A 25,199-nucleotide genomic window follows, 5' to 3' on the forward strand; every position below is an offset into this window, starting at 1 on the left:
TAATAATAATAATAATAATACATTGTTTGTCGACGTCGCGCGTCGTCGATAAGCAATTTCCTTGAAATACCCCATATGCTATCGAAGTTTTACCAAGTTTAGTCGAAAACAAGAACAAACAATAAAGTAATAATATATCTGTACTTATTCCATAAGTATCCATGATTATTATAAGAACTTTTAGATTATATAATTAATAGGTAATTGATAAATAATAAGCATTAATATTAATTTTAATTTTATTAATTGTATTAGACAATTTTCAATCTTTCACGTTTTTGAGAAATATTTCATGCTTTAAACTTTAATCTAGAGTCGTAAATTGTAGATTTATCAGTGTTATATTTTAACTATGAGCTGTACAATTTTCTTGTCAATATATTGTAATTGATGAGGTATCGTAGTGACGTAATCTTATATTAGTAAAATCAAAAAAAAAATCTCAACTATGATAATATATTAATACCCATGAATTCTTATTTCCTATCTTAAAATCTTTTAAAACTTAGTGCTTACGGGAATTTAATTATGGTTATTCTAAAAAAAAAAAAGGTCTGGGGGGGATATATCCCCATATCCCCCCCCATAATTACGCCACTGGAATGCTGTGATGGGGAAGATTGAGGAGACTCATAATTAAGTGAACTGCACTCTGATAAGTTTAAATACTCAAAGGATGAATCTACTAAGGGATATGAAGAATTGTTATCACAATTATTTGTAGGATTAGGAGGGCTAAATAAATTTCTAAAATTCGAAACTTCAGCAGATCGTTTTTGGCGATATTTTTTTAATCGGTAGTATGCAGCAATCATTTTTAAAATTTAAAATAATAGGGAAAACCTACCTAGTGAACAAATTAAAATTAAAAGTATTAAGAAACTACTTTTTTGGCATAGAAGGTTTAACATAGATTTAAATAGAAATTAGAATTAAAGTTTTTATTTGTTATTATTCAAAAAGTATAAGTCGTAGATACTTGAAAATTTTACCAATTATTTAGATTGGCATTTTCTTTACATGATTTAATTTTCAAAATATTTTGAGTTTTTTTTGAGCTATTTATAGACAACTGAAATTTTCAATTTTTCTGAAAAATTTTTTTTGCCCCTATCAAAATACTTGTAAATTTTATAAAAAGTTCCTCATATGTTATTCTTATAGTGATTAAAAAATTATAAGAATACATAGGCAGAATTTTTTTTTATTAGCATTTGAAGTTCAAATTTTTACAAAAATTCGTCAAAATCATGAATATTTGCAAATTATTTTGTAGTTCAAAATTCATAAAATTGTTTGTATTTATATCTAACGTTAAAAAATTCAACACTGAGTTGTCCATAAGTTTTGCTTCAAAAAGCTATAGAGAAAATTTTAAGCGTCATTATAGGAAATATGTTTTGAGCGTTTGAATTTTAAATTTTTATGAAATCGGAATATTTGTTTCAAAATGGAATATATGACAATATTTAATTATAATATATTCTAGACTGACAAATCATCTCCGTTCAGAATCGTTTTTCGTATACAATGATACCAATCATTGCATTCAAATTTAATCTACCCTAGTCCGAGGTCCACCCCACCCCCTAATGTACAGCAGAGCGGTACCCACTTGCCGACTTTTTTATTTTATTTTTTTTAATTATCACCTAAATCCTATTGTTGCAATAATATTTATATATACATTATTAGTACAATATAGTAAGTTATTAATTAATTATTACTTAACTATCTTAGTTTGTGCTCAATTTTGTCAAACACAAGTAAGTGCCTATGTATTTTATATTAACTCATCATACCTACTATTATTATTTAATATTTATTGTGAACTGTACATTAAACTGTAATGCTTTACACAATTATTATGAATTTGTATCTTTAAAATTACTAAATCAAAATATTAACATTTTTTGTTTTATTTGTATTATTTATCAAGATAGGTAACTAAAAAGGACTAAATAATTACAATGGCCAATTAATTTGACACAGTTGTGAAGTTCATAAAAAAAAAATTTAATTGATAAATTAAAAAAGAAAAATTTAATTAGTTTTTCTTTTAAGTAATATACATTGTAGTACACGAGTGCATACTATTATTAAGTTACACAGATAAACATATTATAATATTATGTATAATACTGCCTCGATAGTACCTATATCGTATTTAGTTTAAGGACCACTATTAACCCTTCAATGCGCAATATTTTGTTTTTTAAAAAAAAAAAATATTTCTTATTTATTTTTTGTCGTAGATTTACGTAAAAATAGTAAAAAAAATCCTACTTCAATATTTTCCAGATAACTTAAGATTTTCAGATTGTTGCATATTTGCAACATTGCGCATAAGAGTAACATAAATTAATAATTATAACACAATATAATTAGTTCAGATTTCACTTTATTTTTATTCTTTTCTTTAAAACATAACATGACGTACTTATTTTTAATAAAATAACTTTTTAAAATTAAAAACTTAATCATTTAATTTAACAAATTTATAATGTATTATTTAGGAACAATATAAAGTTAATATTATAATATTTCTCACTTAATTGTTTGATATCACACCTTGGAATTATTATATAAAATTGCACATTAGTTTCAAATTATTAAAAGTCCATTACACTGTTGGATTATAAAATATATATACACGCAAATTGGTTAATTACATAGTATGATAATTTGTAAAACAGTTACAATTTTTTTTTATGCATAAATATACCTCACATTTATTACATTTAAAATATGTGTAACCACTACAATTAGGATGTTTGCATCGTCCTTTTTTTTCTACTGAATCCGGCCAATGGCCAATACAGTCTTTCCTTACATCTTGAGAAGGCAGAGGGGTTGGTCTTGTTCTGTTTTTCTTATTTATCTCTTTTTCCAAACACGGCCGTCCTCTAGTCGGAGTCTGGACATTACCAATATTAGTCAAAGTATGAGCTAAAGTTTTTCGCCATTCTACAAGAGTATATTCAATGGTTGTTCAATTTGTGTTCTAGCCCTTTTATATAATAACCACGAATTTACTACAGATGTATCGATAAGATGATAAAAAATTCTCATGTACCATTTTCTCGACCGCATTCGAATTTTATATCGGCCAATAAGACTGTCTAATACCCAGACAGCAAATTTAGATTATAATAATCTTATATTAATATTTAAAAAAAAATATCAATATTACAATAAAGTTCATTTTTGGTTTCATAAATCTTTTTTAATGTTGTGATAACATTGTGGACAAATTTTTTGGCCACATTATTCATGTTACTAAAATATTATTCCATAACATTTTATAAATGTTACAACAACATTAAGTTAATATTTTACAACAACTAATTTAAGTATTGATAAACATCATTTGAATGTTTCCATAATGTTAAATTAAAATGATATTAATGATATTAAAACATCATTATCAAGTTATTGTATTATTATGATAGGTACATAAACAAATTATTATTGCATAAATGTTTTTTAATTTATATAATTATATTAATAAATTTAGTTTTAGGTTAAATTTCATAAACCTTTCCACAGGGTGCCGCTACTGGGTAACCCCCCTCTCGTCAATCAATCTCATCTAATTTACTTGTAAACAATAACATGTAAATATTTTAAATTTTGTTTCAAAAAAAGGCAAAATTATATAATTATGCACCACATAAGTATATAGTAGGTAATGCACAGAATTATAAATTATAAAAATATTTAAAAAAAAAAAAATAATAAGTTACCTATTTTCTATGAATATAACAAATCACCTTTATTAATTATTATTATATGAATAAAAATATTTAAATAAATTATTATTATATAAATAGGTCAAATCATCAAGTAATAGAAAATAAAATAAGATGACACTTTAAGATAATATATTGTTTGAATTTGAACTTTTTTACATTATAATAAAACAAAACGGGCAATTGCCAATAACAATAAGAAAAAATTATTATTTTATAAAAAAGACAAAATAAATTTGATTGTATTATAGTAATACTATACATTAATAATAATACTAATAATAGTATGAATAAAAAGTTATTTATATAATATTAAAAAAAAAAGTAAATATAATATACATTATTCAAAATCTATGTCTTCAGGTGATACTTTTTTAGATTTTTTGAGCAATCTGAATTTAGCATGTGACAACCAAGTAGCAATGCATTTGTCAATTTCTTTTTCAGGAATTTGTTTGAACTTACTATTGCTTCTTATAATATCTGAAATGTTAAACATGTATCATAATCATTAATTTTAAATGTTTATATAATTGATATTTTAATATATATGTAATTAATTATTACCAAATATTAAACGATAGCACTTGAGTACTGAAAAAGATTCCTTTTTTTTGAATCCTAATAAAGAGTATGTTTGTAATAAATCATCTTGAAACATTCTTCCTAAAATTCGTCTTATGCTGTTTCCTAGTGATCCACTTATCAATAAAGACAATTTAGAGACCTGAAATTATTTTGTATTATTTCATTTTGATTATAGATTGTATATAGATTATATATAATTACCAAAACACGGCGAACATCTAAATTAGAAATAATTGTTTCAAAGTTTGTTAGCTCATCATAACATTTAATAGGAAAATATGAATCCATATCTATTACTGATATATTATCTTCATAGGATACAGTTGAGCGATGTTCAGGTACAGACATATGATTATCAATAATCTTCTCGACGTTTAAATGAATTGTTTGGGTTAATGTTTCCAAACCATCAATTCTATACTTCAAACTTGTTAATGTTTTAACTACATAACTTTTTAGTTCTACAAAAATAAAAATAGTAGACATTGATTATTATAATTAGAGATATTTAATTATTTGTAATAATATATTAAATTAAGTATTAGACGCCCAATAAAATCAAATTTAAATTGAAAAGTGTAAAACAAAAATTAATATTTAATACCTACTACAATTTAAGATTAATTTAAAGAAAAAATTTAATTTGCATTATTACAATTAATCAATTAATTATGTTATAATTCATTGAAATAAATAAAATACTAAATGGTGAATATTTGAAAATATTTTTAAAGATTCAAATCTTTAAAACCTCCCAAAAAGTATTTATGAACTATTTTAAATAGAAGAATATGGTATTAGCTCCGAAATAATAGTATGTACCTTTGAATAAAGAGTTTGAAAATTATTAAAACTAAAATAAAAATATTAAATATACTTAATAGGTACCTTGTATATCTTTTTTAATTAAAGTTTCATCGTCTTCGGTATTTTTGTCATTAAAATTCAATACTTTGACATGTGATTGTGATAGATTTTCATGACATTTATGCTTGAGTACTGCACCAGATATTATAGGTAAATCATCTTTTTGTTTTTCAACAGACCATTTACTACCAGAAAAATTAATTTCTTTTTCAAAAATCAAATTTGTTTCGTCAAATGACCAATTCAAATTTTGACTCATAATAAAATCATTCAGTTGTTCAGGTTGCACTTCATTTTCAGAGTCTATAAAACAAATTATTATTATGTTATTATAATATGTGTGTAATCCAATTGTTATATTGCTATATATATAAGTTACATGCTAATAAACATTATTTATTTTATTTTTTTACTTTTTTGCTGATTTGAATAATCTTCAATGACCCATACAGCATCATTTTCAGAATCACCAGAGTCTGAGTTAATTTTTGAAAATGTATCATTTTTTTTTTCTTTTGTGTTAATATATTGTGTTGATTCGTGATTTCCTAAAACATAAATTAGTTGCAAACAATGAAACAAGTAATAAATAATATTATAGACCTTATATTGTGAAAAGCTAATACCTGATATAAATATATCAATACTAATAGTAGTCATGTAATTTCATATTACCTTTAATCAATGTGCTATTAAAATGTGGAGGAAAATCACTAGCAATTAATGAATTGTTTTTTGAACAGCCTGCAACTGGTAGTGTGATATTCATTTTTTGTTTTTTCTTAGGACTTTTTGTAGTTTTTTCATCGTCTTCAGCACTCGAGAGATCAGATTTATATAAAGCTTTAGGTATTTTTCCTCGGGCCTCTGATAAAGAATCTAAAAAAATAAATTTGGAATTGTAAAAACTAAAATATTCTTAAGTGTTCGAAAGAAATAATCCATACCATAATCTTTATTTCCCAACTTTCTTGCAGAAAAAAATGTAAAATCTTTTTTATTTGGTTTGACTCTAGTTTCAATTGATTTGTTGATCAATTTAGTGTCTTTAGGCCAAGCACAAATGTTTTTTTTAAACCAAATATTAGGTACTGCTTCGACTGAATTGTCTTTGTAAAAATAAACTACGATCCATGTATTCATCTGGAAAAAATGTAATAATAATAAATAAATAATGAACTTCATCTTTAATATGATAAAATTGTTACAATATAATATAATATATAAGTTAAAATAATATACCTACCTATACATCTATAGTTATGGGTAATTCCTTTTATTATGCCTGAAGTAATATTTTTAATTAATATAGATACATTTATATTTTATTCCCAATTTTATTAAACAACTTAACTATAAACTATATAGTATATATATTACTATTAATTAATAGTAGGAACTAGGTATTTAAAATGCATAAGCATTGTGTATATAAATTAATTTAATTTACATTATATGTTTAACAATTTATAAAATAATTAATTTTAGAAGTCATCAAAATTAGAACTATTATTATTTACATATTAAATTTAAATCTAATAACTTAATAAGACTATAGAAAAATAAATACAATAAATTTGTATTTAATCCTTGTTTGTATGGATGATTGGCATTGCTATTTTTTGATTATTATGTTCAATAATCATCATTTTTTTAACAATTTTAGAAACATGCCAACTTTTAACCGTGTTTGACATTTTATCCACATGGTAAATATTTAACATTGATGAATTTATTGGGTCATTGTATAGTGATGTAATAGTTTTAAAACACTTCCCAATAAGATAAACTTCACCCTTATCATAAATAATATTCAAACATTTAATAATTAGCTCGTTATCTGTTAAGGCAAAACAATCAGCATTTCCTTTGACTTTTATTTTCAAAGTTTTAAAAAATAATCTTTTATACTGAGATCCAGTACAATTTTCAATTAAAGGACCATCATAATGTTCTTGTTCAAGAATAGGATTTTCTGTATAATATGGTTTTTATTTTTATTAGATGGGTTATTAAAAATTTCTTCAATAGTTAATGCATTTCTTTCTGAGTAACGATTGACAACTTGCTCAAGTGGTTTTTCGTGTTTTCTTATTAATGATTTCAGTTCTTTCATGTAGTTTTCAAATTTGAAAGCACAACAATTATCAAGAGGACCAAATTGTTTATATGCATCAGATAAATGAATCAAACCATGAATATTATGAGATGAAAATTGTACTCCATAAATAATTTCAAATTGTTTAACAAAATAATCAAGTAATTGGTTTGCGTATTCTAATAACTCTCCGCGATCTGGACTGAGTAATATATTCATAGAAATGCTAAGAGCCATAAAATGCACATAACACTTTTCATTTAAAATATTTTTTAGCACTATGGGTCCAAAATATAGTAAAAATGATCGAAACTCTGTTGCTTTCCAACGTGAAACTTCACTTAGTTCTCGAGCTTTCCTTACAAAATCAGATGGTATATATTGATTGAGGTTTAATAAATAGTTTGATAACTCATGTACTGCTGCAGCACGAATACGGACATTTAATGGGCCTTTATTCATCCAGAGAATCAATAGTTTTTTCATAACACCAAGACAAACCAGATGCATATAGTCTAGCGAAAAAATGCTAACAATATCAGTATTAGGCAATTCAGATAAAATAGAAACTTGATTATTAATGTGATGGTCTTCATCTGACATGGTTATATATGACTGGTGTGTTCTTTCAGTGGACTTTATTGAAGAATAAGGAAAACAAACCCTATTGTTTTTATATTCTCCTTCAATGTAACATTTACTACATGATGAAAATCCAGAATGGCTTTTAATTTTTAAAATAAAAGCTTTGGCCGGAGAATCACAGCAGAAAACATTTATTGATACTTTTAAATGTAAACCATTAAAATCAATTCCACTAGTAAGAAGTTCACATGCTTCATTTACAAAATCGTGCAGGTAATCATTGCTATCACTGGGCTTTAAGTTTCCATAATACAATCCAACAGGAAAAACGGTTGAAAACACTGAACGAGAATTAATGATATAAGCCATAATAGGCCAAAATTGACCACCACTACTTTTAGAAATCGGTAATCCATCAATACCAATGGCAAGTTTAATTTCTTCAGAATTAGGAGTAGCATATCTTAATATTCCTGCAGTCAAACCAAAATGATCATAGGATCCTGGGTTAACACACCTAATTTTATTTGAAATTTGTTTTGGAGTACTGAGTAGTGTTCTAATATCTTTAGGCAAATAGTTAAAACAAGGATGACTTTTTAAGCCTTTTAATAATGCATTAATAGCATTATGAGGCACATTAAACTGAATAGCCCAACTTCCCAAAAAACTTCTTATATCTTGAAGGTGTATTCCTTGATCATCTTGTTGATCATCAACAGGACTAGACCAGATTTCATTACTGGGGAAGTAAATGGGGCTAGATAAATTATTACTATCTTGACAATTAAAAACAGAAGAAGTAAAATCATTAGAAATTGTAGTTTTTGGTAATATTGATTCATCTTTTGAATTTCCTGGAAGTTGCTTAGGTTTTAAAAAATTAATTGAAGATTGTGTAAGCAATTTACAAGGTTTCGAAAATATTGTGTCTTTAGATTGAGAAGGCTCATCAGGCAAATTATATAATAATTTTGGTTCGTCTAGTATAACATCAATTTCATTTTTAATTTTTCTTCGTTTAGTACGACTACTAATATTCATAATGCAGGTGTACTGAAGTACAATTTATATTTTAGTGTTTAAGCCAAAATTAAATAAACAATTATCTGAGAAATAATAAAAAATTGAATTAATTTATACTGTCATAGAATTTGAATAAAACCATGCCTTTGATAATTTAACACTGCTGTAAGCATGAGGTATGTTATAATATGATGCATCAAACTAGCAGGTAACAGCTACACTGAATTATTGAAGGTATGGATAGGTTATAGTTATTACTTATTAAGTTATTTATTTTTACCTTTAATACAACTTAAAATATTAGATATGTAAATACCAAGTCATGGAATTAGTGTAATTATAATATAGACCTATAGTTTTGGTTTTATTTTATTTTCACCAGGTGTATTTTCAATAATAAATTGGTGGTACCTACCTATATTAATATATATTCTTAGAATCACTACCTACCATTTGGACCAATTTGGACCACATAATAGTTTTATAAAATTAAAAGTATATAATCCTCCCTCAATAAACCTAAATAAGGTAATTTCTAAAAGCGCACATGTTATTACTAATATAAAGCCATTTCCATTAGTAAATGACAACTAAACACATAATAGTTTGGTAAAATACAACAACTTATTAATATTTTTATAAGCAATTAAGTGGATATTACTTACCGTTACTGTATGGCGATTGGAGAATAATAATAATAATTAATCACTAGTCCCTGGTCAGGCCGAAAAGAGCAAAATCAAATACAAGTCACAAATCGTAAGTAACATTCGTGTAAATACACACACAAACACTGTCCGTCTATCAGTATGCAGTCTGTATTCCGCAGTCCGGAGCGGCGTCGCACACTCGCACTTACCAATAACCGTGGTTAAATGAGTTATTTAGGCATGACAATAACCATCATATAATTTTTGTATTAGAATTATACGTAAAATGTTACTGTCTATAAATTCACTGGGCCGTTGATTAAAATATGATAATAAATCAGTATAGCAGATTAGATTAGATATAAGGTCTATGGGAAAATCAATATAAACTTATAAGAATAACTATAAATACAATTTATAAATAACCCTGGTGGCTGGGCTTACCCCGCGCTTCCCCAGTCGTATACACCAACGATAGAGAGGTGGTACTTCCACCGGTGACAGCACGACGACTAGAAGATAAGATGAGATAATATTATATTATTATTTATTATACAGCGAGTAATAGTCCCTAATATTTTGTAATTTTGTACAGACGTACAGCACGGTCAGATTCTCACGACTGATGTACTTGCCAAATGGCAAAAACGCCAATAATAATTGTACATTTAACTAGTGCACAATCATGGTGTTCACATGGCTGACATAATTGACTATAGTAATACAAGTAATATTGGCCGTTCCTTTGACTTGTATCACATTCACATTTACCGACAATCTTCGGGAACGGCACCAGTAACAAATAAATGTACAACTACTGTACAAGTATGTCGATCTGACGGCATGGCAAGTAACCATCACCAGCACCAAATATTGACGAAATACATCAGTCGTGGGAATTTGTTTTATTTTATATAGCTATATTATTATTATTATAATTAACATATTTTATAATATATCATTTATTGCTCAGTAATACACTCTAAAGTCCTAAAGAATAAATATAATATTATTTATTATAGATATATGATTGACGAATGACGATTATATTATTTGATATATCGTTGCCACCCCTATCTATAGAAACATAATAAACAATGCGTGCCCAAAGCCGCGATAACGCTAACCGCAAATTACCTATCCTTAACAGTACTTTTTTATAATCATAATATATATATATACCTATATTATATTTTAACAATATAGTAATAGTTAAAACTATAATAATTAAAACATGTAATAATAATAAAAAGAAAACAATAAAAATAAATAAATTATTAAATTATTATTAATACAATTTTTTTAAATTGTATTTTAATATTATAATATGTAAATAATTATGCATTTATTATAGGTAATATACAAATTTATATAATAGGTGGTACCTATTTTAATAATACGCACTGCAATGAAAATTATGAATTGAAATATTATAAATTTAATCAACTTTAAATATTCAACTAAGATTAACACAAAATATTATTTTAAATTATTAATTTTAGATTTCTATAATATTTTAAAGAGATTAATATTAAAATATTATAAATTAAAATTAAATAAAATATGATAATAATATTGTTAGAATAATGTTATTTCAAATTAAAATATGAATATGATAATAACATTTTAATTTAGTTAGAACTTAAATATTATAAAACTAATACAATTTTATCATTAATAAAATATTTTGGTTATAATATTATATTTTTAAACTTCATAAAATATTTAGTTAACTTTATAAATATAATATTAAAAATGCAATTTAATTTTAAAGTTATAATAATATTGATATTATATAATTGCTGTCTGGGTAGGTCCATCCCACCCATGAATCGATTATACTCTTTTATAATGTTTGGACAGTCGATATCAATTTTTTTTTTAAATTTTTTGTCGAATCTTTTCGCGGATTGCATTGGTAGTATTCCACAGTATGTCGATAATAAATTCACTTGCTTGTTATCTTTCCAGGAAGTTACAGAAATTGGTGTGTTTTCATATACAGTTAAATATTCATAAGATTTTCCTCGTGGGTCATTTTTTATTGTCCTTTCATCTGGAATTTTATTATTTGGTAAGCGATCTTTCCTGATTGTCCCTAAGCACAATATTCCATTCTGCTTTAGGTACGCAGCTAAAGGAATACTTGTATAAAAATTATCGAAATAAATTCTATGATTTTTATTACGTTCAATATTTCTTGTGAGCCGTACTACTATGTTTGAACTAGCGCCAAGATCAGGCTCGTGTGGTAAACGAAATCTATTATCATTTTCTTGGCCTGAATAAATTTCAAATTGGTAAGAAAATCCTTTCGAATCACACAAGACAAAGAATTCAAACCCCCATTTGTGTGGTTTAGCCGGCATATATTTTTTTAAATAACTTCGTGCTTTTGTTGCACATATTTGTTCGTCGAGCGATAAGTCCCTTGGATACGGAATTGAATTAAATTTATCATTTAAATGGTCAATAAGTGGGCGTATTTTATGTAATCGATCAAAATTTGGATGTTGTCTATCTAAAATTTTACTGTTATCATTGAAATGTAAATATCTACGGATTTCTTTTCTGACTACTGAACCTAACTTCTTCTGCAACCCTGTGTAGTCTGTGAGCTAAACAGGTGACATGTTCCATTTTGGAGTACATTATTTTTATGCCTTTACCAGCCTTTACCATATATGGCGCTGCATCGCTCAAAAACAGCAAAATATTGTCGTATTTAATCCCTTGAGGCCACAAAAGATGAAGTGCTTTATCCAATAATTTAGCAATGCTGGTATGATTAGCTTTTTCCAGTGCTTCTGTGTGAAGTAAAAATATTTTTCCTGAGCATCCAATTTCTAACGTACCGATAATTACATTCGCGATGTATCGGCCTTCCACATCTGTGGTTTCGTCAATAGATATCAACAGTTTTTGATTTTCACAATACTTTTTTATATTATTCATTGTTTCTTCGTAACATTGGGCAACATACGATTTTCTCAATGTCGATTCGACGGGAATACTCTTGATTGTATATTTTTCCAAAAAGTTACGAAAACAGTCGTTGGACAATTAATTCAACGAAATATTAGACAATAATAGGGCTTGACACAAATCATAATTAAATGTACATTTTCTGGATGGTTGTGTCAGTAAACTTTGATTTTTTGATTTTTCAGTTTGTAAATTTTTGCGCTCAATACCATGTATATGCTTTTGACGTGACACGTGTTGTTCCACAGTGAACTTTTTATCTGCGGCAACTTTAAAGTCACATATCTTACAAAAAAGTATATATCCATCAGTTGAAAAAATATCACTTCCGAATTCAGACACAAACGCACGTGAACGAGCAATAGTCGAAGTTTTGTTTTTAGGCATTTTTTAATAGAAAAGTTCTTAAGATAGGACAACGGTCAACAATACGCTACACGAGACGGTCGAATACTAAATTATATCATACAAAATATAGCGGCTACAATACGTGTTAGCTGTTATTGAAAATTAATCATTTTATTGTTTACAATAATACCCTATAAATATAAATATACTATAGTCTACAAAGTATAAACTATAAATACACTATATTTCAAACATTGCGAGATAAACAGCTCGACCACGGCCAGTAATTTTAGTGTACCTAGTTATTTTCGTAACACTAACAACAATAAGCTATATTTAAAAGTTAAAATAAGATATTAGGTATATTTTATTTTTATGACATTTTCACATTTAATGAAAAAAATGAAGCATTAAATGTATGTAAAAGAAAATTTCGTTATATTTTAGAAAAATGACGTATTTGTCGAAAAAAAAATGATTTAAAATGTAAGACCGTGATAAAATGATATAAATGAGAAAAAAAGGCAAAAAATGCAAAATAAAAATTTCAGATTATTTTAGTAGACCATCTAAATCGGATTTTTAGCTTGATAGATTAATGACTACATAAATTAAAAAAAAATGCAAAATGCATCAACTTCCGAGCCCTAATTATAATATTAAAAATATATTAAATAAAAATAAATAACATATATCAATTTGTTGATCAACTTTCAATGTTTTTTATAGAAAAGGAGCATGTATGTCGTGTTGGAGACCAGCGATCTTAAAAACAACTAACTCTTTTCCCATTTATAGTAATATGCCACCTAATTCAAACGAAAAAAAAGGAACCAAAAGTATGGATACAAATATTTTTAAAATATAACACAAACATTAACTCTAAAATAGGTATTCATAATTAACTTTAAATATAGAGTATTTTGAAGTTAATTCGTATTTTGTTTTAGCGAGAATGCTAAAAAAAGTATAAAAAAAATGCTTTTTACCTATAAATTAGTCATGTTTAATAGTAAAGTTTCGAGTAATTTACCAATATATAGATACACATAAAAACTTAATAGTAGTCCTTAAACTAAATACGATATAGGTACTATCGAGGCAGTATTATACATAATATTATAATATGTTTATCTGTGTAACTTAATAATAGTTATGCACTCGTGTACTACAATGTATATTACTTAAAAGAAAAACTAATTAAATTTTTCTTTTTTAATTTATCAATTAAATTTTTTTTTTATGAACTTCACAACTGTGTCAAATTAATTGGCCATTGTAATTATTTAGTCCTTTTTAGTTACCTATCTTGATAAATAATACAAATAAAACAAAAAATGTTAATATTTTGATTTAGTAATTTTAAAGATACAAATTCATAATAATTGTGTAAAGCATTACAGTTTAATGTACAGTTCACAATAATATTAAATAATAATAGTAGGTATGATGAGTTAATATAAAATACATAGGCACTTACTTGTGTTTGACAAAATTGAGCACAAACTAAGATAGTTAAGTAATAATTAATTAATAACTTACTATATTGTACTAATAATGTATATATAAATATTATTGCAACAATAGGATTTAGGTGATAATTAAAAAAAATAAAATAAAAAAGTCGGCAAGTGGGTACCGCTCTGCTGTACATTAGGGGGTGGGGTGGACCTCGGACAAGGGTAGATTAACCCTCAACTACCGACGTGTAAATTAGTAACATAATTGCCGACGTGCGGTCTACCAGACCGCATATTCATGTACTTAGCCTAAATGACAAAGTATACGAGTTTTAATGCAACAAAATTTAATTTATATTTATTTGAAGTACTCTTAATGGTATCTATACATAAAAAAAAAAATTAGGTACTTTTACACAGTCGAAATAAAAAAAAATAAAAAAAATTTCCTTTTTTTTTTCTTTTTGAAAATTGTTAAAAAAAAAAGAAATATTACTCATATTATTGAAATTAAACATAAATTATTTTCTTCTAAACTTCATACCCTAATGATATAACCTGAAAAAAATAATTATTTACATTTAAAAAATAAAAATTACAACGATTAAAATTGATATATTTTTATTACGAATTAATCTACCTTTAAATTTCTTCCGAGATTCCTATACATTCTTTACAAACTTTTTTTGAACATTCCAAACATATGGGTTGTCCACATAAATAGCAAGGATACGATGTCTTTCTTTTTTTTTTTGGTGGGCATAAATAGCATGTCTTACGAGGATTTAGTAGGTGATCGTGTAATGGAGTACTTGACAAATCTTTTCGTATATTCAAAACGCGCCTAATATTTGATTTGATTTCTTTATTGATTCTCTTATTTTGAAGTCTTCTTTCCATCTCGGGTACAACTAATGAATGTGCTAATTTTTTCATAAAATTAATTCTAGCAATGTCATTAAAGTTCTCATTGGTTTTATGAACAATATAAGCATTCACACCCGAAATATCTAGTACACGTAAAAATATTGCCATTGGCCATCGCCGAGTTCGCCTTCCAGTACAATAAATAGCACATTTTTGATCTAAACTGTCTACACCTCCTTTTGTTGAATTATAGAACTCTATTATTTCAGGTTTACCAGTATTTTCAATTGAGCTGTTATGATGCATAGACGATGCTAAAATCACACATTTATTTGATTTTGGAGTAAAAGAAACAAGAGTAATATCTTTTGTAAAACCAAATAATGACGAGCCGATCTGACGATTTTTTTTAGGCAAAAATTCGGGAGGAATTTCTCTTTTATTTTTCCGGACAGTACCAACATAAGTATTCCCTCTCTTTTTTAATTCTTCAATAAGTTCAATTGACGTAAACCAGTTGTCTGCAGTGATATTACGATTAGTTTTATTTATTGGCTTTGTGAGACGTAAAACAGATTGAGTAGGTTTAGAAAATTTTCTATCATTTTCATCTAAAGTATTTCCATCAGAATCTTTTCCAACATATATATATCCGTTATAAAAATAATTGGTTTTAGCGTCAACTAAACACATAATTTTTAAACCATATTTCACAGGTTTGAGTGGTAAATACATTTTGAATTTACACCGTCCTCGAAATCCAACTAACATTTCATCCACACATACACATGTACCCATTGTATAAACAGTTTGGCAGTTATTGACAAATCTATTGAATATTCCAGAAATAGCTGCTGCTGGATCGTTTATTTTTCTGGCTTCTCTATCGTCAGGGTTATCAAACCGTAGACATGCAAGTAAAATAGAAAAACGGTTTTTACTAGTAACACAACGAAAAATATCTCTTCCACTCCCATCAGTCGCAAATATTGAAGAAATATCTTCATGGTTTGATTTGAACACAGCGGAGTAAAATAATAAGCCAATAAAAGCTCGTAGTTCTATAATATCAACGTCTCTCAAATCACTTGAATATATTTGATATTTTTCTCTGTGTTTAGAAATTTCAATATTTGTCCAAGTCAAAATTTCAAATAAAATTTCATCGTCAACAAAATAGGACCACGCTTGTAAAGGTGTTATGTTAGAATTATTGCGATAACTATTTCGTAATCCAGGCAAATTTACTACGATATTGTGTTGTAAGGTTCTAGTATTACGACTATAAAATGATTTTTGTGACCATTTATATTTATTTTTTCCATAGTAAAATTTACTAACTTTTCCATCGGTCGTGTCTTCCGATTCACCATACTCTGAATTTGTATCGCTATCTGAAATTTCAGAATTTGTGTCGTGTTCACTTTCTATAACTATGTCACTATTATCGATATCCACATCACTCTCACAATCTAACCATTGGTCAATTATTGCTTCGAAATCATTTGAATTTACTGGTACAGAACTTTTACTTGGAACACTCATTGCCAATTAAAAAATGTAAAAAAATAAACGAATATTGAAAAAAAAACAACCGTATTGATAGACAAACTGTTAGACCGCACCGGCATGACTGATTAAATGTGTAATGTATTAAATCCTTATCTTGTTTGGGTACGAAAACATAATAGTTAGAAAATCGAGACTAAAAATAACCAATTGTGATCGGTAGTTTATACCGACGTACGGTCTGACAGACCGCTCTCAAAATAAATATTGTATTTCCAAGGAAAAAAATAAAACACCAGAATATTAAACATTGCCAACTTAACTAGATGTCGATCATTTAAAGGTACTACAAAATAAAATAAAATTTACAACACTGTATAAATAGTAAATTGTAAACAAATACTTGCGGCGGTCCGATAGACCGCATGTCGGTAGTTAAGGGTTAAATTTGAATGCAATGATTGGTATCATTGTACACGAAAAACGATTCTGAACGGAGATGATTTGTCAGTCTAGAATATATTATAATTAAATGTTGTCATATATTCTATTTTGAAACAAATCCCAGATAACAATTGTGTAATGATAATAATATAATATTATTATTAATACAGTACACAAATATGATTAGAAATATAATGTTATAATAATAACATTATGACGATTTTTGTATAATATATTTTCGGTAGTTTAATAATATTATTATTATAATATTTGTTTTGTACAGTTTAAATAATATTACTTAAAAAGATTATTAGACAATTATAATAATAAAAAAATTATTATATTTTTATTGTAATTAATTAATAATGATGTTTTAATATTTTTTATTTATGATTATAATATTATTATTTAAAAAATGTATAATACGAACACACATTCTTATTAAGTGTTAAATTATGAGTTACCTATACTATTGTACAACATAACATTTTGAAAATTTTAATAACTATTGCACTTAAGTGACTTATTACCTTTAAAACATCATGATACTGACTTATACCCTTTTACACACCTTTATTATAACTCAATCATATTATTTAATTTATTACCTTTTAAGCATAACTCTTTTAGTAAACATGGTATGATTGGAGATGGATGCCTGTATATTGATTAAACAAAAAAATGGTAATGTAACAAAATGGATTAAGGCCCGGTTTTTCAGTAGTATAGCTAACTAATAGATAAGTAACCGTTGGATAAATTTATTTGGCAGATAAAGTTTTGGTTTTGCTGCTTTCCGTTTATCAGTAGTAATCCTTCAGATAGTTAGCTCCTAGATAGTTACCTAGAAGTTGAAGAAATGATAGTGGATATTAATTACTTTGGTACAAGATGTCACCCACGTGATCGATCAAAATAATTTTATCATTATGTTTTACTCACGGACTAAGATAGAATGGACTGATATCGAATGTCTTATCAGTGTGACACAAATGTTTCTCTAGACAAGGTACCAGAGTACACTACATTCAGCGCCATCTATGGAGAAATATTATAGTATATTATAATAACCTATAATATGGAACCACTATTTACTTTTCTATCGTATATTATTATCACTAGATAGCGTTGAATATAGTGTACTTGTGATAGATGTGCAGTGTAGCGGGGCAGAAACATTTGGGGATCAGACCCCACCACCTCGCCGTCCCTACCGTTACCAGACCATTCTATCTTAGTCCGTGGTTTTATTATGCATCATTATCATATTATTTAGATAACTAGATATTGCCAAAGAACAAATTATATGTATTGGCGTATTGTTATTGTCCATTTGCCAGTGAATAGTTAATTAGTTTATATTAATTAATAATAATCAATAATTATTAATTAATAAATACTTGTTAGCTATTTTAGTTAATAGAATATACATAATATAAATATACTGTATATATTGTATATTTATAGTATGGAAAAGAAATCAGCTTCCATCAATAAAAAACGAGTGAGGTCGACAAATTTTTCCTTTAGTGAGAAGGAATTGCTATTGAAGTTTGCACTTCAAAAAAAAAGAGTTTTGGAAAATAAGGAGTCAAATGCGGTATCATGGAACGACAAAAACAGAGCGTGGGTCGAAATTGCCGAAAAATATAATGCTGCAACACTTGACTGTGTACGTAACATTTTTTATAAAATAGATTGCAATATATTATAATTTTCTTAATTTCACTTAACAATCATGTATTGTTACATTTTATACATTTTTTGATACCTGGCACTGAATTTATTGGTTTTACAATGATGTGTTTTTTTTTTTTTTGTGAGAACAGTATGTAGAAAAAAATATACCATTCATCAATTCTGAAGGAGCTATCTATTGGAAAATGGGATCTAATTACTATTCAATTGAATCTTATTATTATTATTGCCTAATTTATAAAATTACTAAAATATTAATTCTTATTAACATAAGAATAGAATATTATATTTATGGTGACCAGAAGTACTATTTTTCATAAGACAGTAGAATTAGTATGTTTATGATTTTTTATTTTTACATAATTTAGACTTTATGGTTCGAGCTAATGCAATCTAATTGGTTGTTAGCATAATTAATTTAATTTGTTAATGTTTCCTATACTTTAACAAAATTTTGTACTTATTCAAATATTACACTTAGTATTTTTACCTTTAAAAATAACTAAAATATTTATACTTTAGTTTAAGTTTATTTAAATTTCATAGAATTGTTATCATAAAGACACACATCTAATTGGTTGACAAAATAATTTTAAATACTTAGTTTTTTAGTACTTAGGTAATAATAATAATTTTAAAAAATACAATTTTGTAGTAGGAGATGACCTATGGTCTACGACGTCTACATATGTCCTATGATATGGGCAAAATGGGTATATGCATTGGCAATTACGACAGAGGAGAAGCTAAGTTTTAAAATGGAATTTTTTTTAAATTTTTATACTGGTCACCATAACTATATTAATATTTATTTTACTAAAATTCTTACTTAAAAAAGTAAAGTAAGTAAAATAAATAAATAAATAATAAATAATAAATAAATAATAAGTAATAATAATAAATAATTAAAAATAACAATAATATTATAATTATTTTTATTTTTATTTTTATTATTTATAATAAATTAATAAGTTATTTTAGTTACTATTTCGTTTAATCATAATTTTACTTATTATAGCCAAGAGATCCTACTAACTTGAAACAGAAGTATGAAAGTATCAAGAAAATGCTTAGGGGGTCTAAAAAAACTTTATTTGAAACTGTCGGTGGACCACATGTAAAACCTTATGAAGCACAGAGTGATTTAGAAAATGAATTATATTCTATAATCAGGATCTCAGCAGAAGGTTTACCTTGTAATTTTGATAGTGATGTTCCAATTCGTAAGTTCCTACTCCTTTCCATTCCTATTAATTAATACAATTTATCATTTATTGTTCTTTAATGTCCTTCTGTTTGAAATCTTCCTGTCCTTTGTAAAATTTGAAGTCCTATTATTTATTGGTTAAACCATAGCACTATTCTTATTTTTATTATTAATGTAATAATTTTTATTTTTATTAAAACTATTAGAATGAGATTAACCTGAACAATGTTTTTGGTAATAAATGTATATATTTAAATTTATTGACAATATGATGAGAACATTTTTTAATGCATTATTTATCAATTTATTTCTATGAACAAAAAATCAATTAAAATATGAACAAAAATCCATCACAACACAAGAAACAAGTACAGAAAATTTAGTTGAAGAATATGTTGTAAACGAAGAGGAGTTTGATGATAATGCACCATTAACGCATGAACATAATATATCATTTACTAATTGTTATTATTTTTGTGCTACATTTACTACATTATATTGTATAATGAATCATGTGATTTATAAATGATTAATAATTGGTATATTGATATATTTATGATGTATAGTAATCAAAGAATTTCCAACAGCTACATCATCTTCACTACATGATATAGATACAGTTGAGGTAGATTTAAATAAGGAATCATATTTTACAGATGCAAATCAAGAGCAACGTAGGTCTAAATCCAAATATTTCACACAAATAAAATGTGTAGAACTTTAATGGCACTTTACATTATATAATTATTTATTTTTAATTATTAAAAATTACAATACTGTTTATTAGATAATAATCAAAACAATTCAAGCTGGTCTCCTTTAAACTCAACAAAAATGCTAAGAACAACACTTAAAAATACAAAATTATTATCAAATAACAGTTATCAAAAACCATGTTAGTTTTTATAATTTGAAACAAAGTATCAATTTTTTGCTACATGTAGACATTAAATATGTACTACAATGTTTTCTTAAATATTTGCAGCTAACACTAAGAAACATTGCATGACCTCAGCTGGTGAAAAATTTGAAAACCTTGCAGAAACCAAAATGGAGTTGGTATCTTTGCAACAACAACTTGTCAGACAAGAAATATTACAATCATCTATAGAACATGAAACTAAATTAAAATATATGGCAGAAGAGCATGCATTAAAACTTGAAATTTTAAGAATTGAGTTAGAAATGAAAAAAAAATTTAATTAATTTAATATAATCCTTTTTTTAAAATGTTTAAGAGAATTTGCACCCACATATGTTATCTTCAGCTTAAGGGGATTGGTGACGGTGATTGCCTGTCTTTGTCTAACAAACGCGCAACATAAGAATTCAGACGTGTTTTTTTTCCAACCTACCGATTGATACAGTAAAGCGATAAGAATTCTGAAAACAGATTTGAATTCGTCGTCAAGTCTACTTGAGAACGGCCAGTCCACATTTTTTATATTAAAATATAACTTTTTAAATAATTGAAATATGACAATTTTTTAATTACTCATTTGTAATATAATAATTTTAAGATTTTGGCAGATAATATCAAAAATGTGGACTGGCCGTTCTCAAGTAGACTTGACAACGAATTCAAATCTGTTTTCAGAATTCTTATCGCTTTACCGTATCAATCGGTACGTTGGACAAAAAAAAAACGTCTGAATTCTTATGTTGCGCGTGTGTTAGACAAAGACAGGAAATCACCGTCACCAATCCCCTTAAACACGTACTACATAGCAAATTAGCTATTTAGTAATGTGTAAGACGGAGACGACATACGTGTGTGTGATGTTCTCTTAACTATCAATAATAAATAATAATGAATAATATACACTAAAATTTAAATTCTTAAGTATAATTTTATTTTCAAAACTTTTTATTAAGTAATTAAAGTATATTCATCATCAGCTTCTAAAGGCAGTGCCTTGTCGGTGTAACCATTCTTGTCTGTCCCATGCCATTCTCTTCAATTGTTGGTAGGAGGAGCAGCCCATGAGATGATTCAGGTCTTCAAAATAAGATTTTCTTGGACGTCCTCGTGATCGTTTGCTTGCTATTTTTCCTTCAAAAATGTTGGTGATGAAGTCATTGTGTCTCAGCAAATGTCCCACTAGTTTGACTTTTCTCTTCATTATTGATGTCCACATGCTTCTTGTTTCACCTATTTCTTCTAGTATTGTCTCATTTCTTTTCCGCTCTATCCATCTTGTTCTTGTCATTCTTCGCCATAACCACATTTCCATTGCTTCAAGTCTATCTCTTTCATACTTCCCAATCGTCCATGTCTCACATCCATACAACAGTAAACTCCAGATGTACGTTCTAATAAATTTCTTTCTTGTTCTAATACTCAGGTTTTTATTAGTTAGGAGGGTCTTTTTCTTTTCAAAAGCGTGTTTGGCCAAGGCAATCCTTCTTCTTATTTCCTCTTTAGATTTATTTTCTTGAGTGATCAAGCTTCCCAAATAACAGAATTCTTGTACTTGTTCTATTTTATCGTTTTTTAGTTTGATGTTGGCTGTCATGCTTTGATCATACTTTTTACTTACTACCATTGCTTTAGTTTTCTTGGCGTTAATCTTAAGTTTGAATTTGTTCAGGGTTAAGTCCAGGTAGTTAAGAATTTGGTTCATGTCTTCTTCGGAGTTTGCGAGCAGTGCTATGTCATCTGCAAAACGGATGGAGTGAATTTGCTGACCATTTATAATCACGCCTAGAGTGTTTTCTTTTACTTCGTTTATAGCCACTTCAATGAACAGATTAAACAGAATAGGAGACAAAGGGCACCCCTGGCGAACACCCTGTCTGATATTTGCTTCTTTTTTACAACCGTTGACATCTATTATAGTAGATTGCGATTTGTACAGATTAAGAATAAATATCCTGTCTTTCCAATCAATGCCAGCATTTCTTAATGTTTCAAATAGGATACTCCAATCCACCTTGTCAAAAACCTTTTCAAGGTCAACAAAGGCCAGGTAAGTATCTTTATTCACGTCTATTCTTCTTTCTAAAATCTGTCTCAATGCTAAGATTGCTTCTCTGGTGCCTCTTTGACTTCTGAACCCGAATTGGTCTTCGTGTAAATGAGCGTCTATTCTTCTTTTCAATCTGTTTTTAACAACGTTTAGAAGAATTTTGGAGGCATGTGAGAGCAAAGCAATTGTTCTATAATTTGAGCATTCCGTAGCATTCCCTTTTTTGGGTATTGTGATGGTTCTACTTTGGATGAAATCCGGGGGAAATGAATTTAAATAAGGATTTTTTCGTTTTGTCATCCAAACTCTTTAATATTTCTGCTGGGATATCATCAACACCAGTTGCTTTTTTATCACTTAGTTCCTTCAATGCTTTGTTAAATTCATCATCGTCAATTGGTGGTCCCTTCATGTTATTGTCTACTTCTTCTTCATTTTCAATGTATTGATCTTCAATTGTTATTTCTGGTCCCACATACAATTCTTCCATGTATTCCTTCCATCTGTTGGCTACTTTTTCATTATCGAACACAATCCTACCTTCTTTGTCTTTGACTATATTGCTTCTTGTCCTGGGTTCGTATTGTAATCTTTTCACTTTTGCGTACACTCCATTATTGTTACTGTTCATCATATATTCAATTTCCGCACTGTTTTCATCCATCCATTTTTCTTTGGCTTTCCTACATTCTGCTGTAACAGTATTCTTGATTTTTTATACTTATCGTAGTCTTTATTTCTCCAAATATTTCTTTCTTTGATGAGTTCTAGAATTTCTTCTGTCATCCAGGGTTTCTTAGGTTCTAGGATATGTTTACCAAGTATTTTATCAGCATTCTGTGTAATGGTAGATTTCAGTTCTTCCCACGAACTGTTGTCTGTTTTTTCCATTAATTCTTGAAAAGATTTCAGAGTCGGATCGGATTTAAGTTTATCCACTGCCCATTTTTTCTCTAGTACTTTAATTCTTCTTTTAAATTTAATATTGCATTTAGCAAGGACTAGATTATGGTCACTGTCAATGTCGAAACCAGGATAGCTGTGACTAGACTTAATTTGATTTCTATATCTTTTTTTCACTAGAATAAAGTCAATCTGGAATCTGTTTATGTCACCAGGCGCTTTCCATGTGTATCTTCTTCTTTTTGGAGTTTCAAAAAATGTATTGGTAATGATCATGTTTATTTGTTCACAAAATTCCAGAAGCCTCCGTCCTCTTTCATTCTGTTTTCCAAGACCAAATTTTCCCATTGTGGTCGATGTAAAGTTTTGTTCTCCTACAGAGGCGTTAAAATCTCCGATAATAAATACATTTGATTTCTCTTCAGTTATTTTGAGTAAATCTTCTAATTGTTCGTAGATGTTTTCCACTTCTTCATCGTCACTGTTTGATGTTGGAAAATAAACTTGTATAACATACATGTCAGTGGGTTCAGCATGTATTTTAATCATCATCATTCTATCATTAACATGATAGGTATTCAGGACATTATTTTTCCATTTTCCTCTAAGTATCAGCGCAACACCATTTTTTCCTCTTTTCTCGTTTCCACAATGTATAAATCTAAATTCTTCGGATGTAAAGTCACCATTTCCAGCCCATCGTGTTTCACAGATTCCTAAGATGTCTAGTTCTGCACGTTTCATTTCTTGTTTTAATTCTTCCACTTTTTCTGTTTTGAGCAGGGTTTTCACATTCCATGTTCCAATTCTAAATTTTGCACAAGGATTTCGCATGCTGGCGACCTGAGAAGCCTTGTCACTCCTCCTGCCGGATCTTGGTATCCGAGTTCCATGATCAGTAAGGTTGTTATTGTGAGGGGGACTTGTCATGATGGTTACTTAGGTTAGGGTTATCCTTAGATCTTTAATGCAGTAGTATCCCTGTTGCTTTCTGCATCCTCAAGCCGTTGATTATCACAGCTGATAATTCATCCGCCCTTTAAGACGATTTCTCACCTTAGGACAAGAGATTGCCCTACTCTACTCGCTCATCCACTCCGAAGACCGTTGGCTTAGTAGAGGAGATTCCTTATCCCGGGAATCGGTCGGTCGAGGCTATTGCGACGCTGTTGCATCGGGCGATGGGGACGCCATAATCCCTACGCCATTTCCTACTGGAATCATCCACCTGGGACTTTCCGCC

The 25,199-nt window shown here is 27.7% G+C and overlaps 3 protein-coding genes and 1 pseudogene across 3 annotated transcripts in view; 1 reads left to right on the forward strand and 3 right to left on the reverse strand.

The window, feature by feature from the left end:
• LOC126552168 (fibrinogen silencer-binding protein-like) overlaps positions 1 to 21,290 on the forward strand; it is a 39,858-nt gene extending 18,568 nt beyond the window's left edge. Inside the window, exons 2-7 of the mRNA XM_050206810.1 lie at positions 18,647 to 18,851; positions 19,896 to 20,100; positions 20,447 to 20,548; positions 20,651 to 20,758; positions 20,872 to 20,979; positions 21,070 to 21,290. Of these exons, the coding sequence (XP_050062767.1) occupies positions 18,648 to 18,851; positions 19,896 to 20,100; positions 20,447 to 20,548; positions 20,651 to 20,758; positions 20,872 to 20,979; positions 21,070 to 21,290 (948 nt within the window). The 5' untranslated portion in view covers position 18,647. The remainder of the gene's footprint in view (positions 1 to 18,646; positions 18,852 to 19,895; positions 20,101 to 20,446; positions 20,549 to 20,650; positions 20,759 to 20,871; positions 20,980 to 21,069) is intronic.
• Positions 4,606 to 6,350, reverse strand: LOC126552169 (uncharacterized; annotated as a pseudogene).
• LOC126552381 (piggyBac transposable element-derived protein 4-like) lies at positions 15,002 to 16,771 on the reverse strand. Its single transcript, XM_050207079.1, has one exon. It carries the CDS (start codon positions 16,769 to 16,771, stop codon positions 15,002 to 15,004), a length of 1,770 nt encoding a protein of 589 aa, XP_050063036.1.
• A 2,393-nt stretch (positions 21,291 to 23,683) lies between the features above and the next one.
• Positions 23,684 to 24,886, reverse strand: LOC126552382 (craniofacial development protein 2-like). Its single transcript, XM_050207080.1, has one exon. The coding sequence runs from the start codon at positions 24,884 to 24,886 to the stop codon at positions 23,684 to 23,686; it is 1,203 nt and encodes a 400-aa protein (XP_050063037.1).
• Between the last annotated feature and the right edge of the window lie 313 nt (positions 24,887 to 25,199).

The sequence above is a fragment of the Aphis gossypii genome, chromosome X (assembly GCF_020184175.1).
Source record: "Aphis gossypii isolate Hap1 chromosome X, ASM2018417v2, whole genome shotgun sequence".
NCBI lineage: Eukaryota > Metazoa > Arthropoda > Insecta > Hemiptera > Aphididae > Aphis > Aphis gossypii.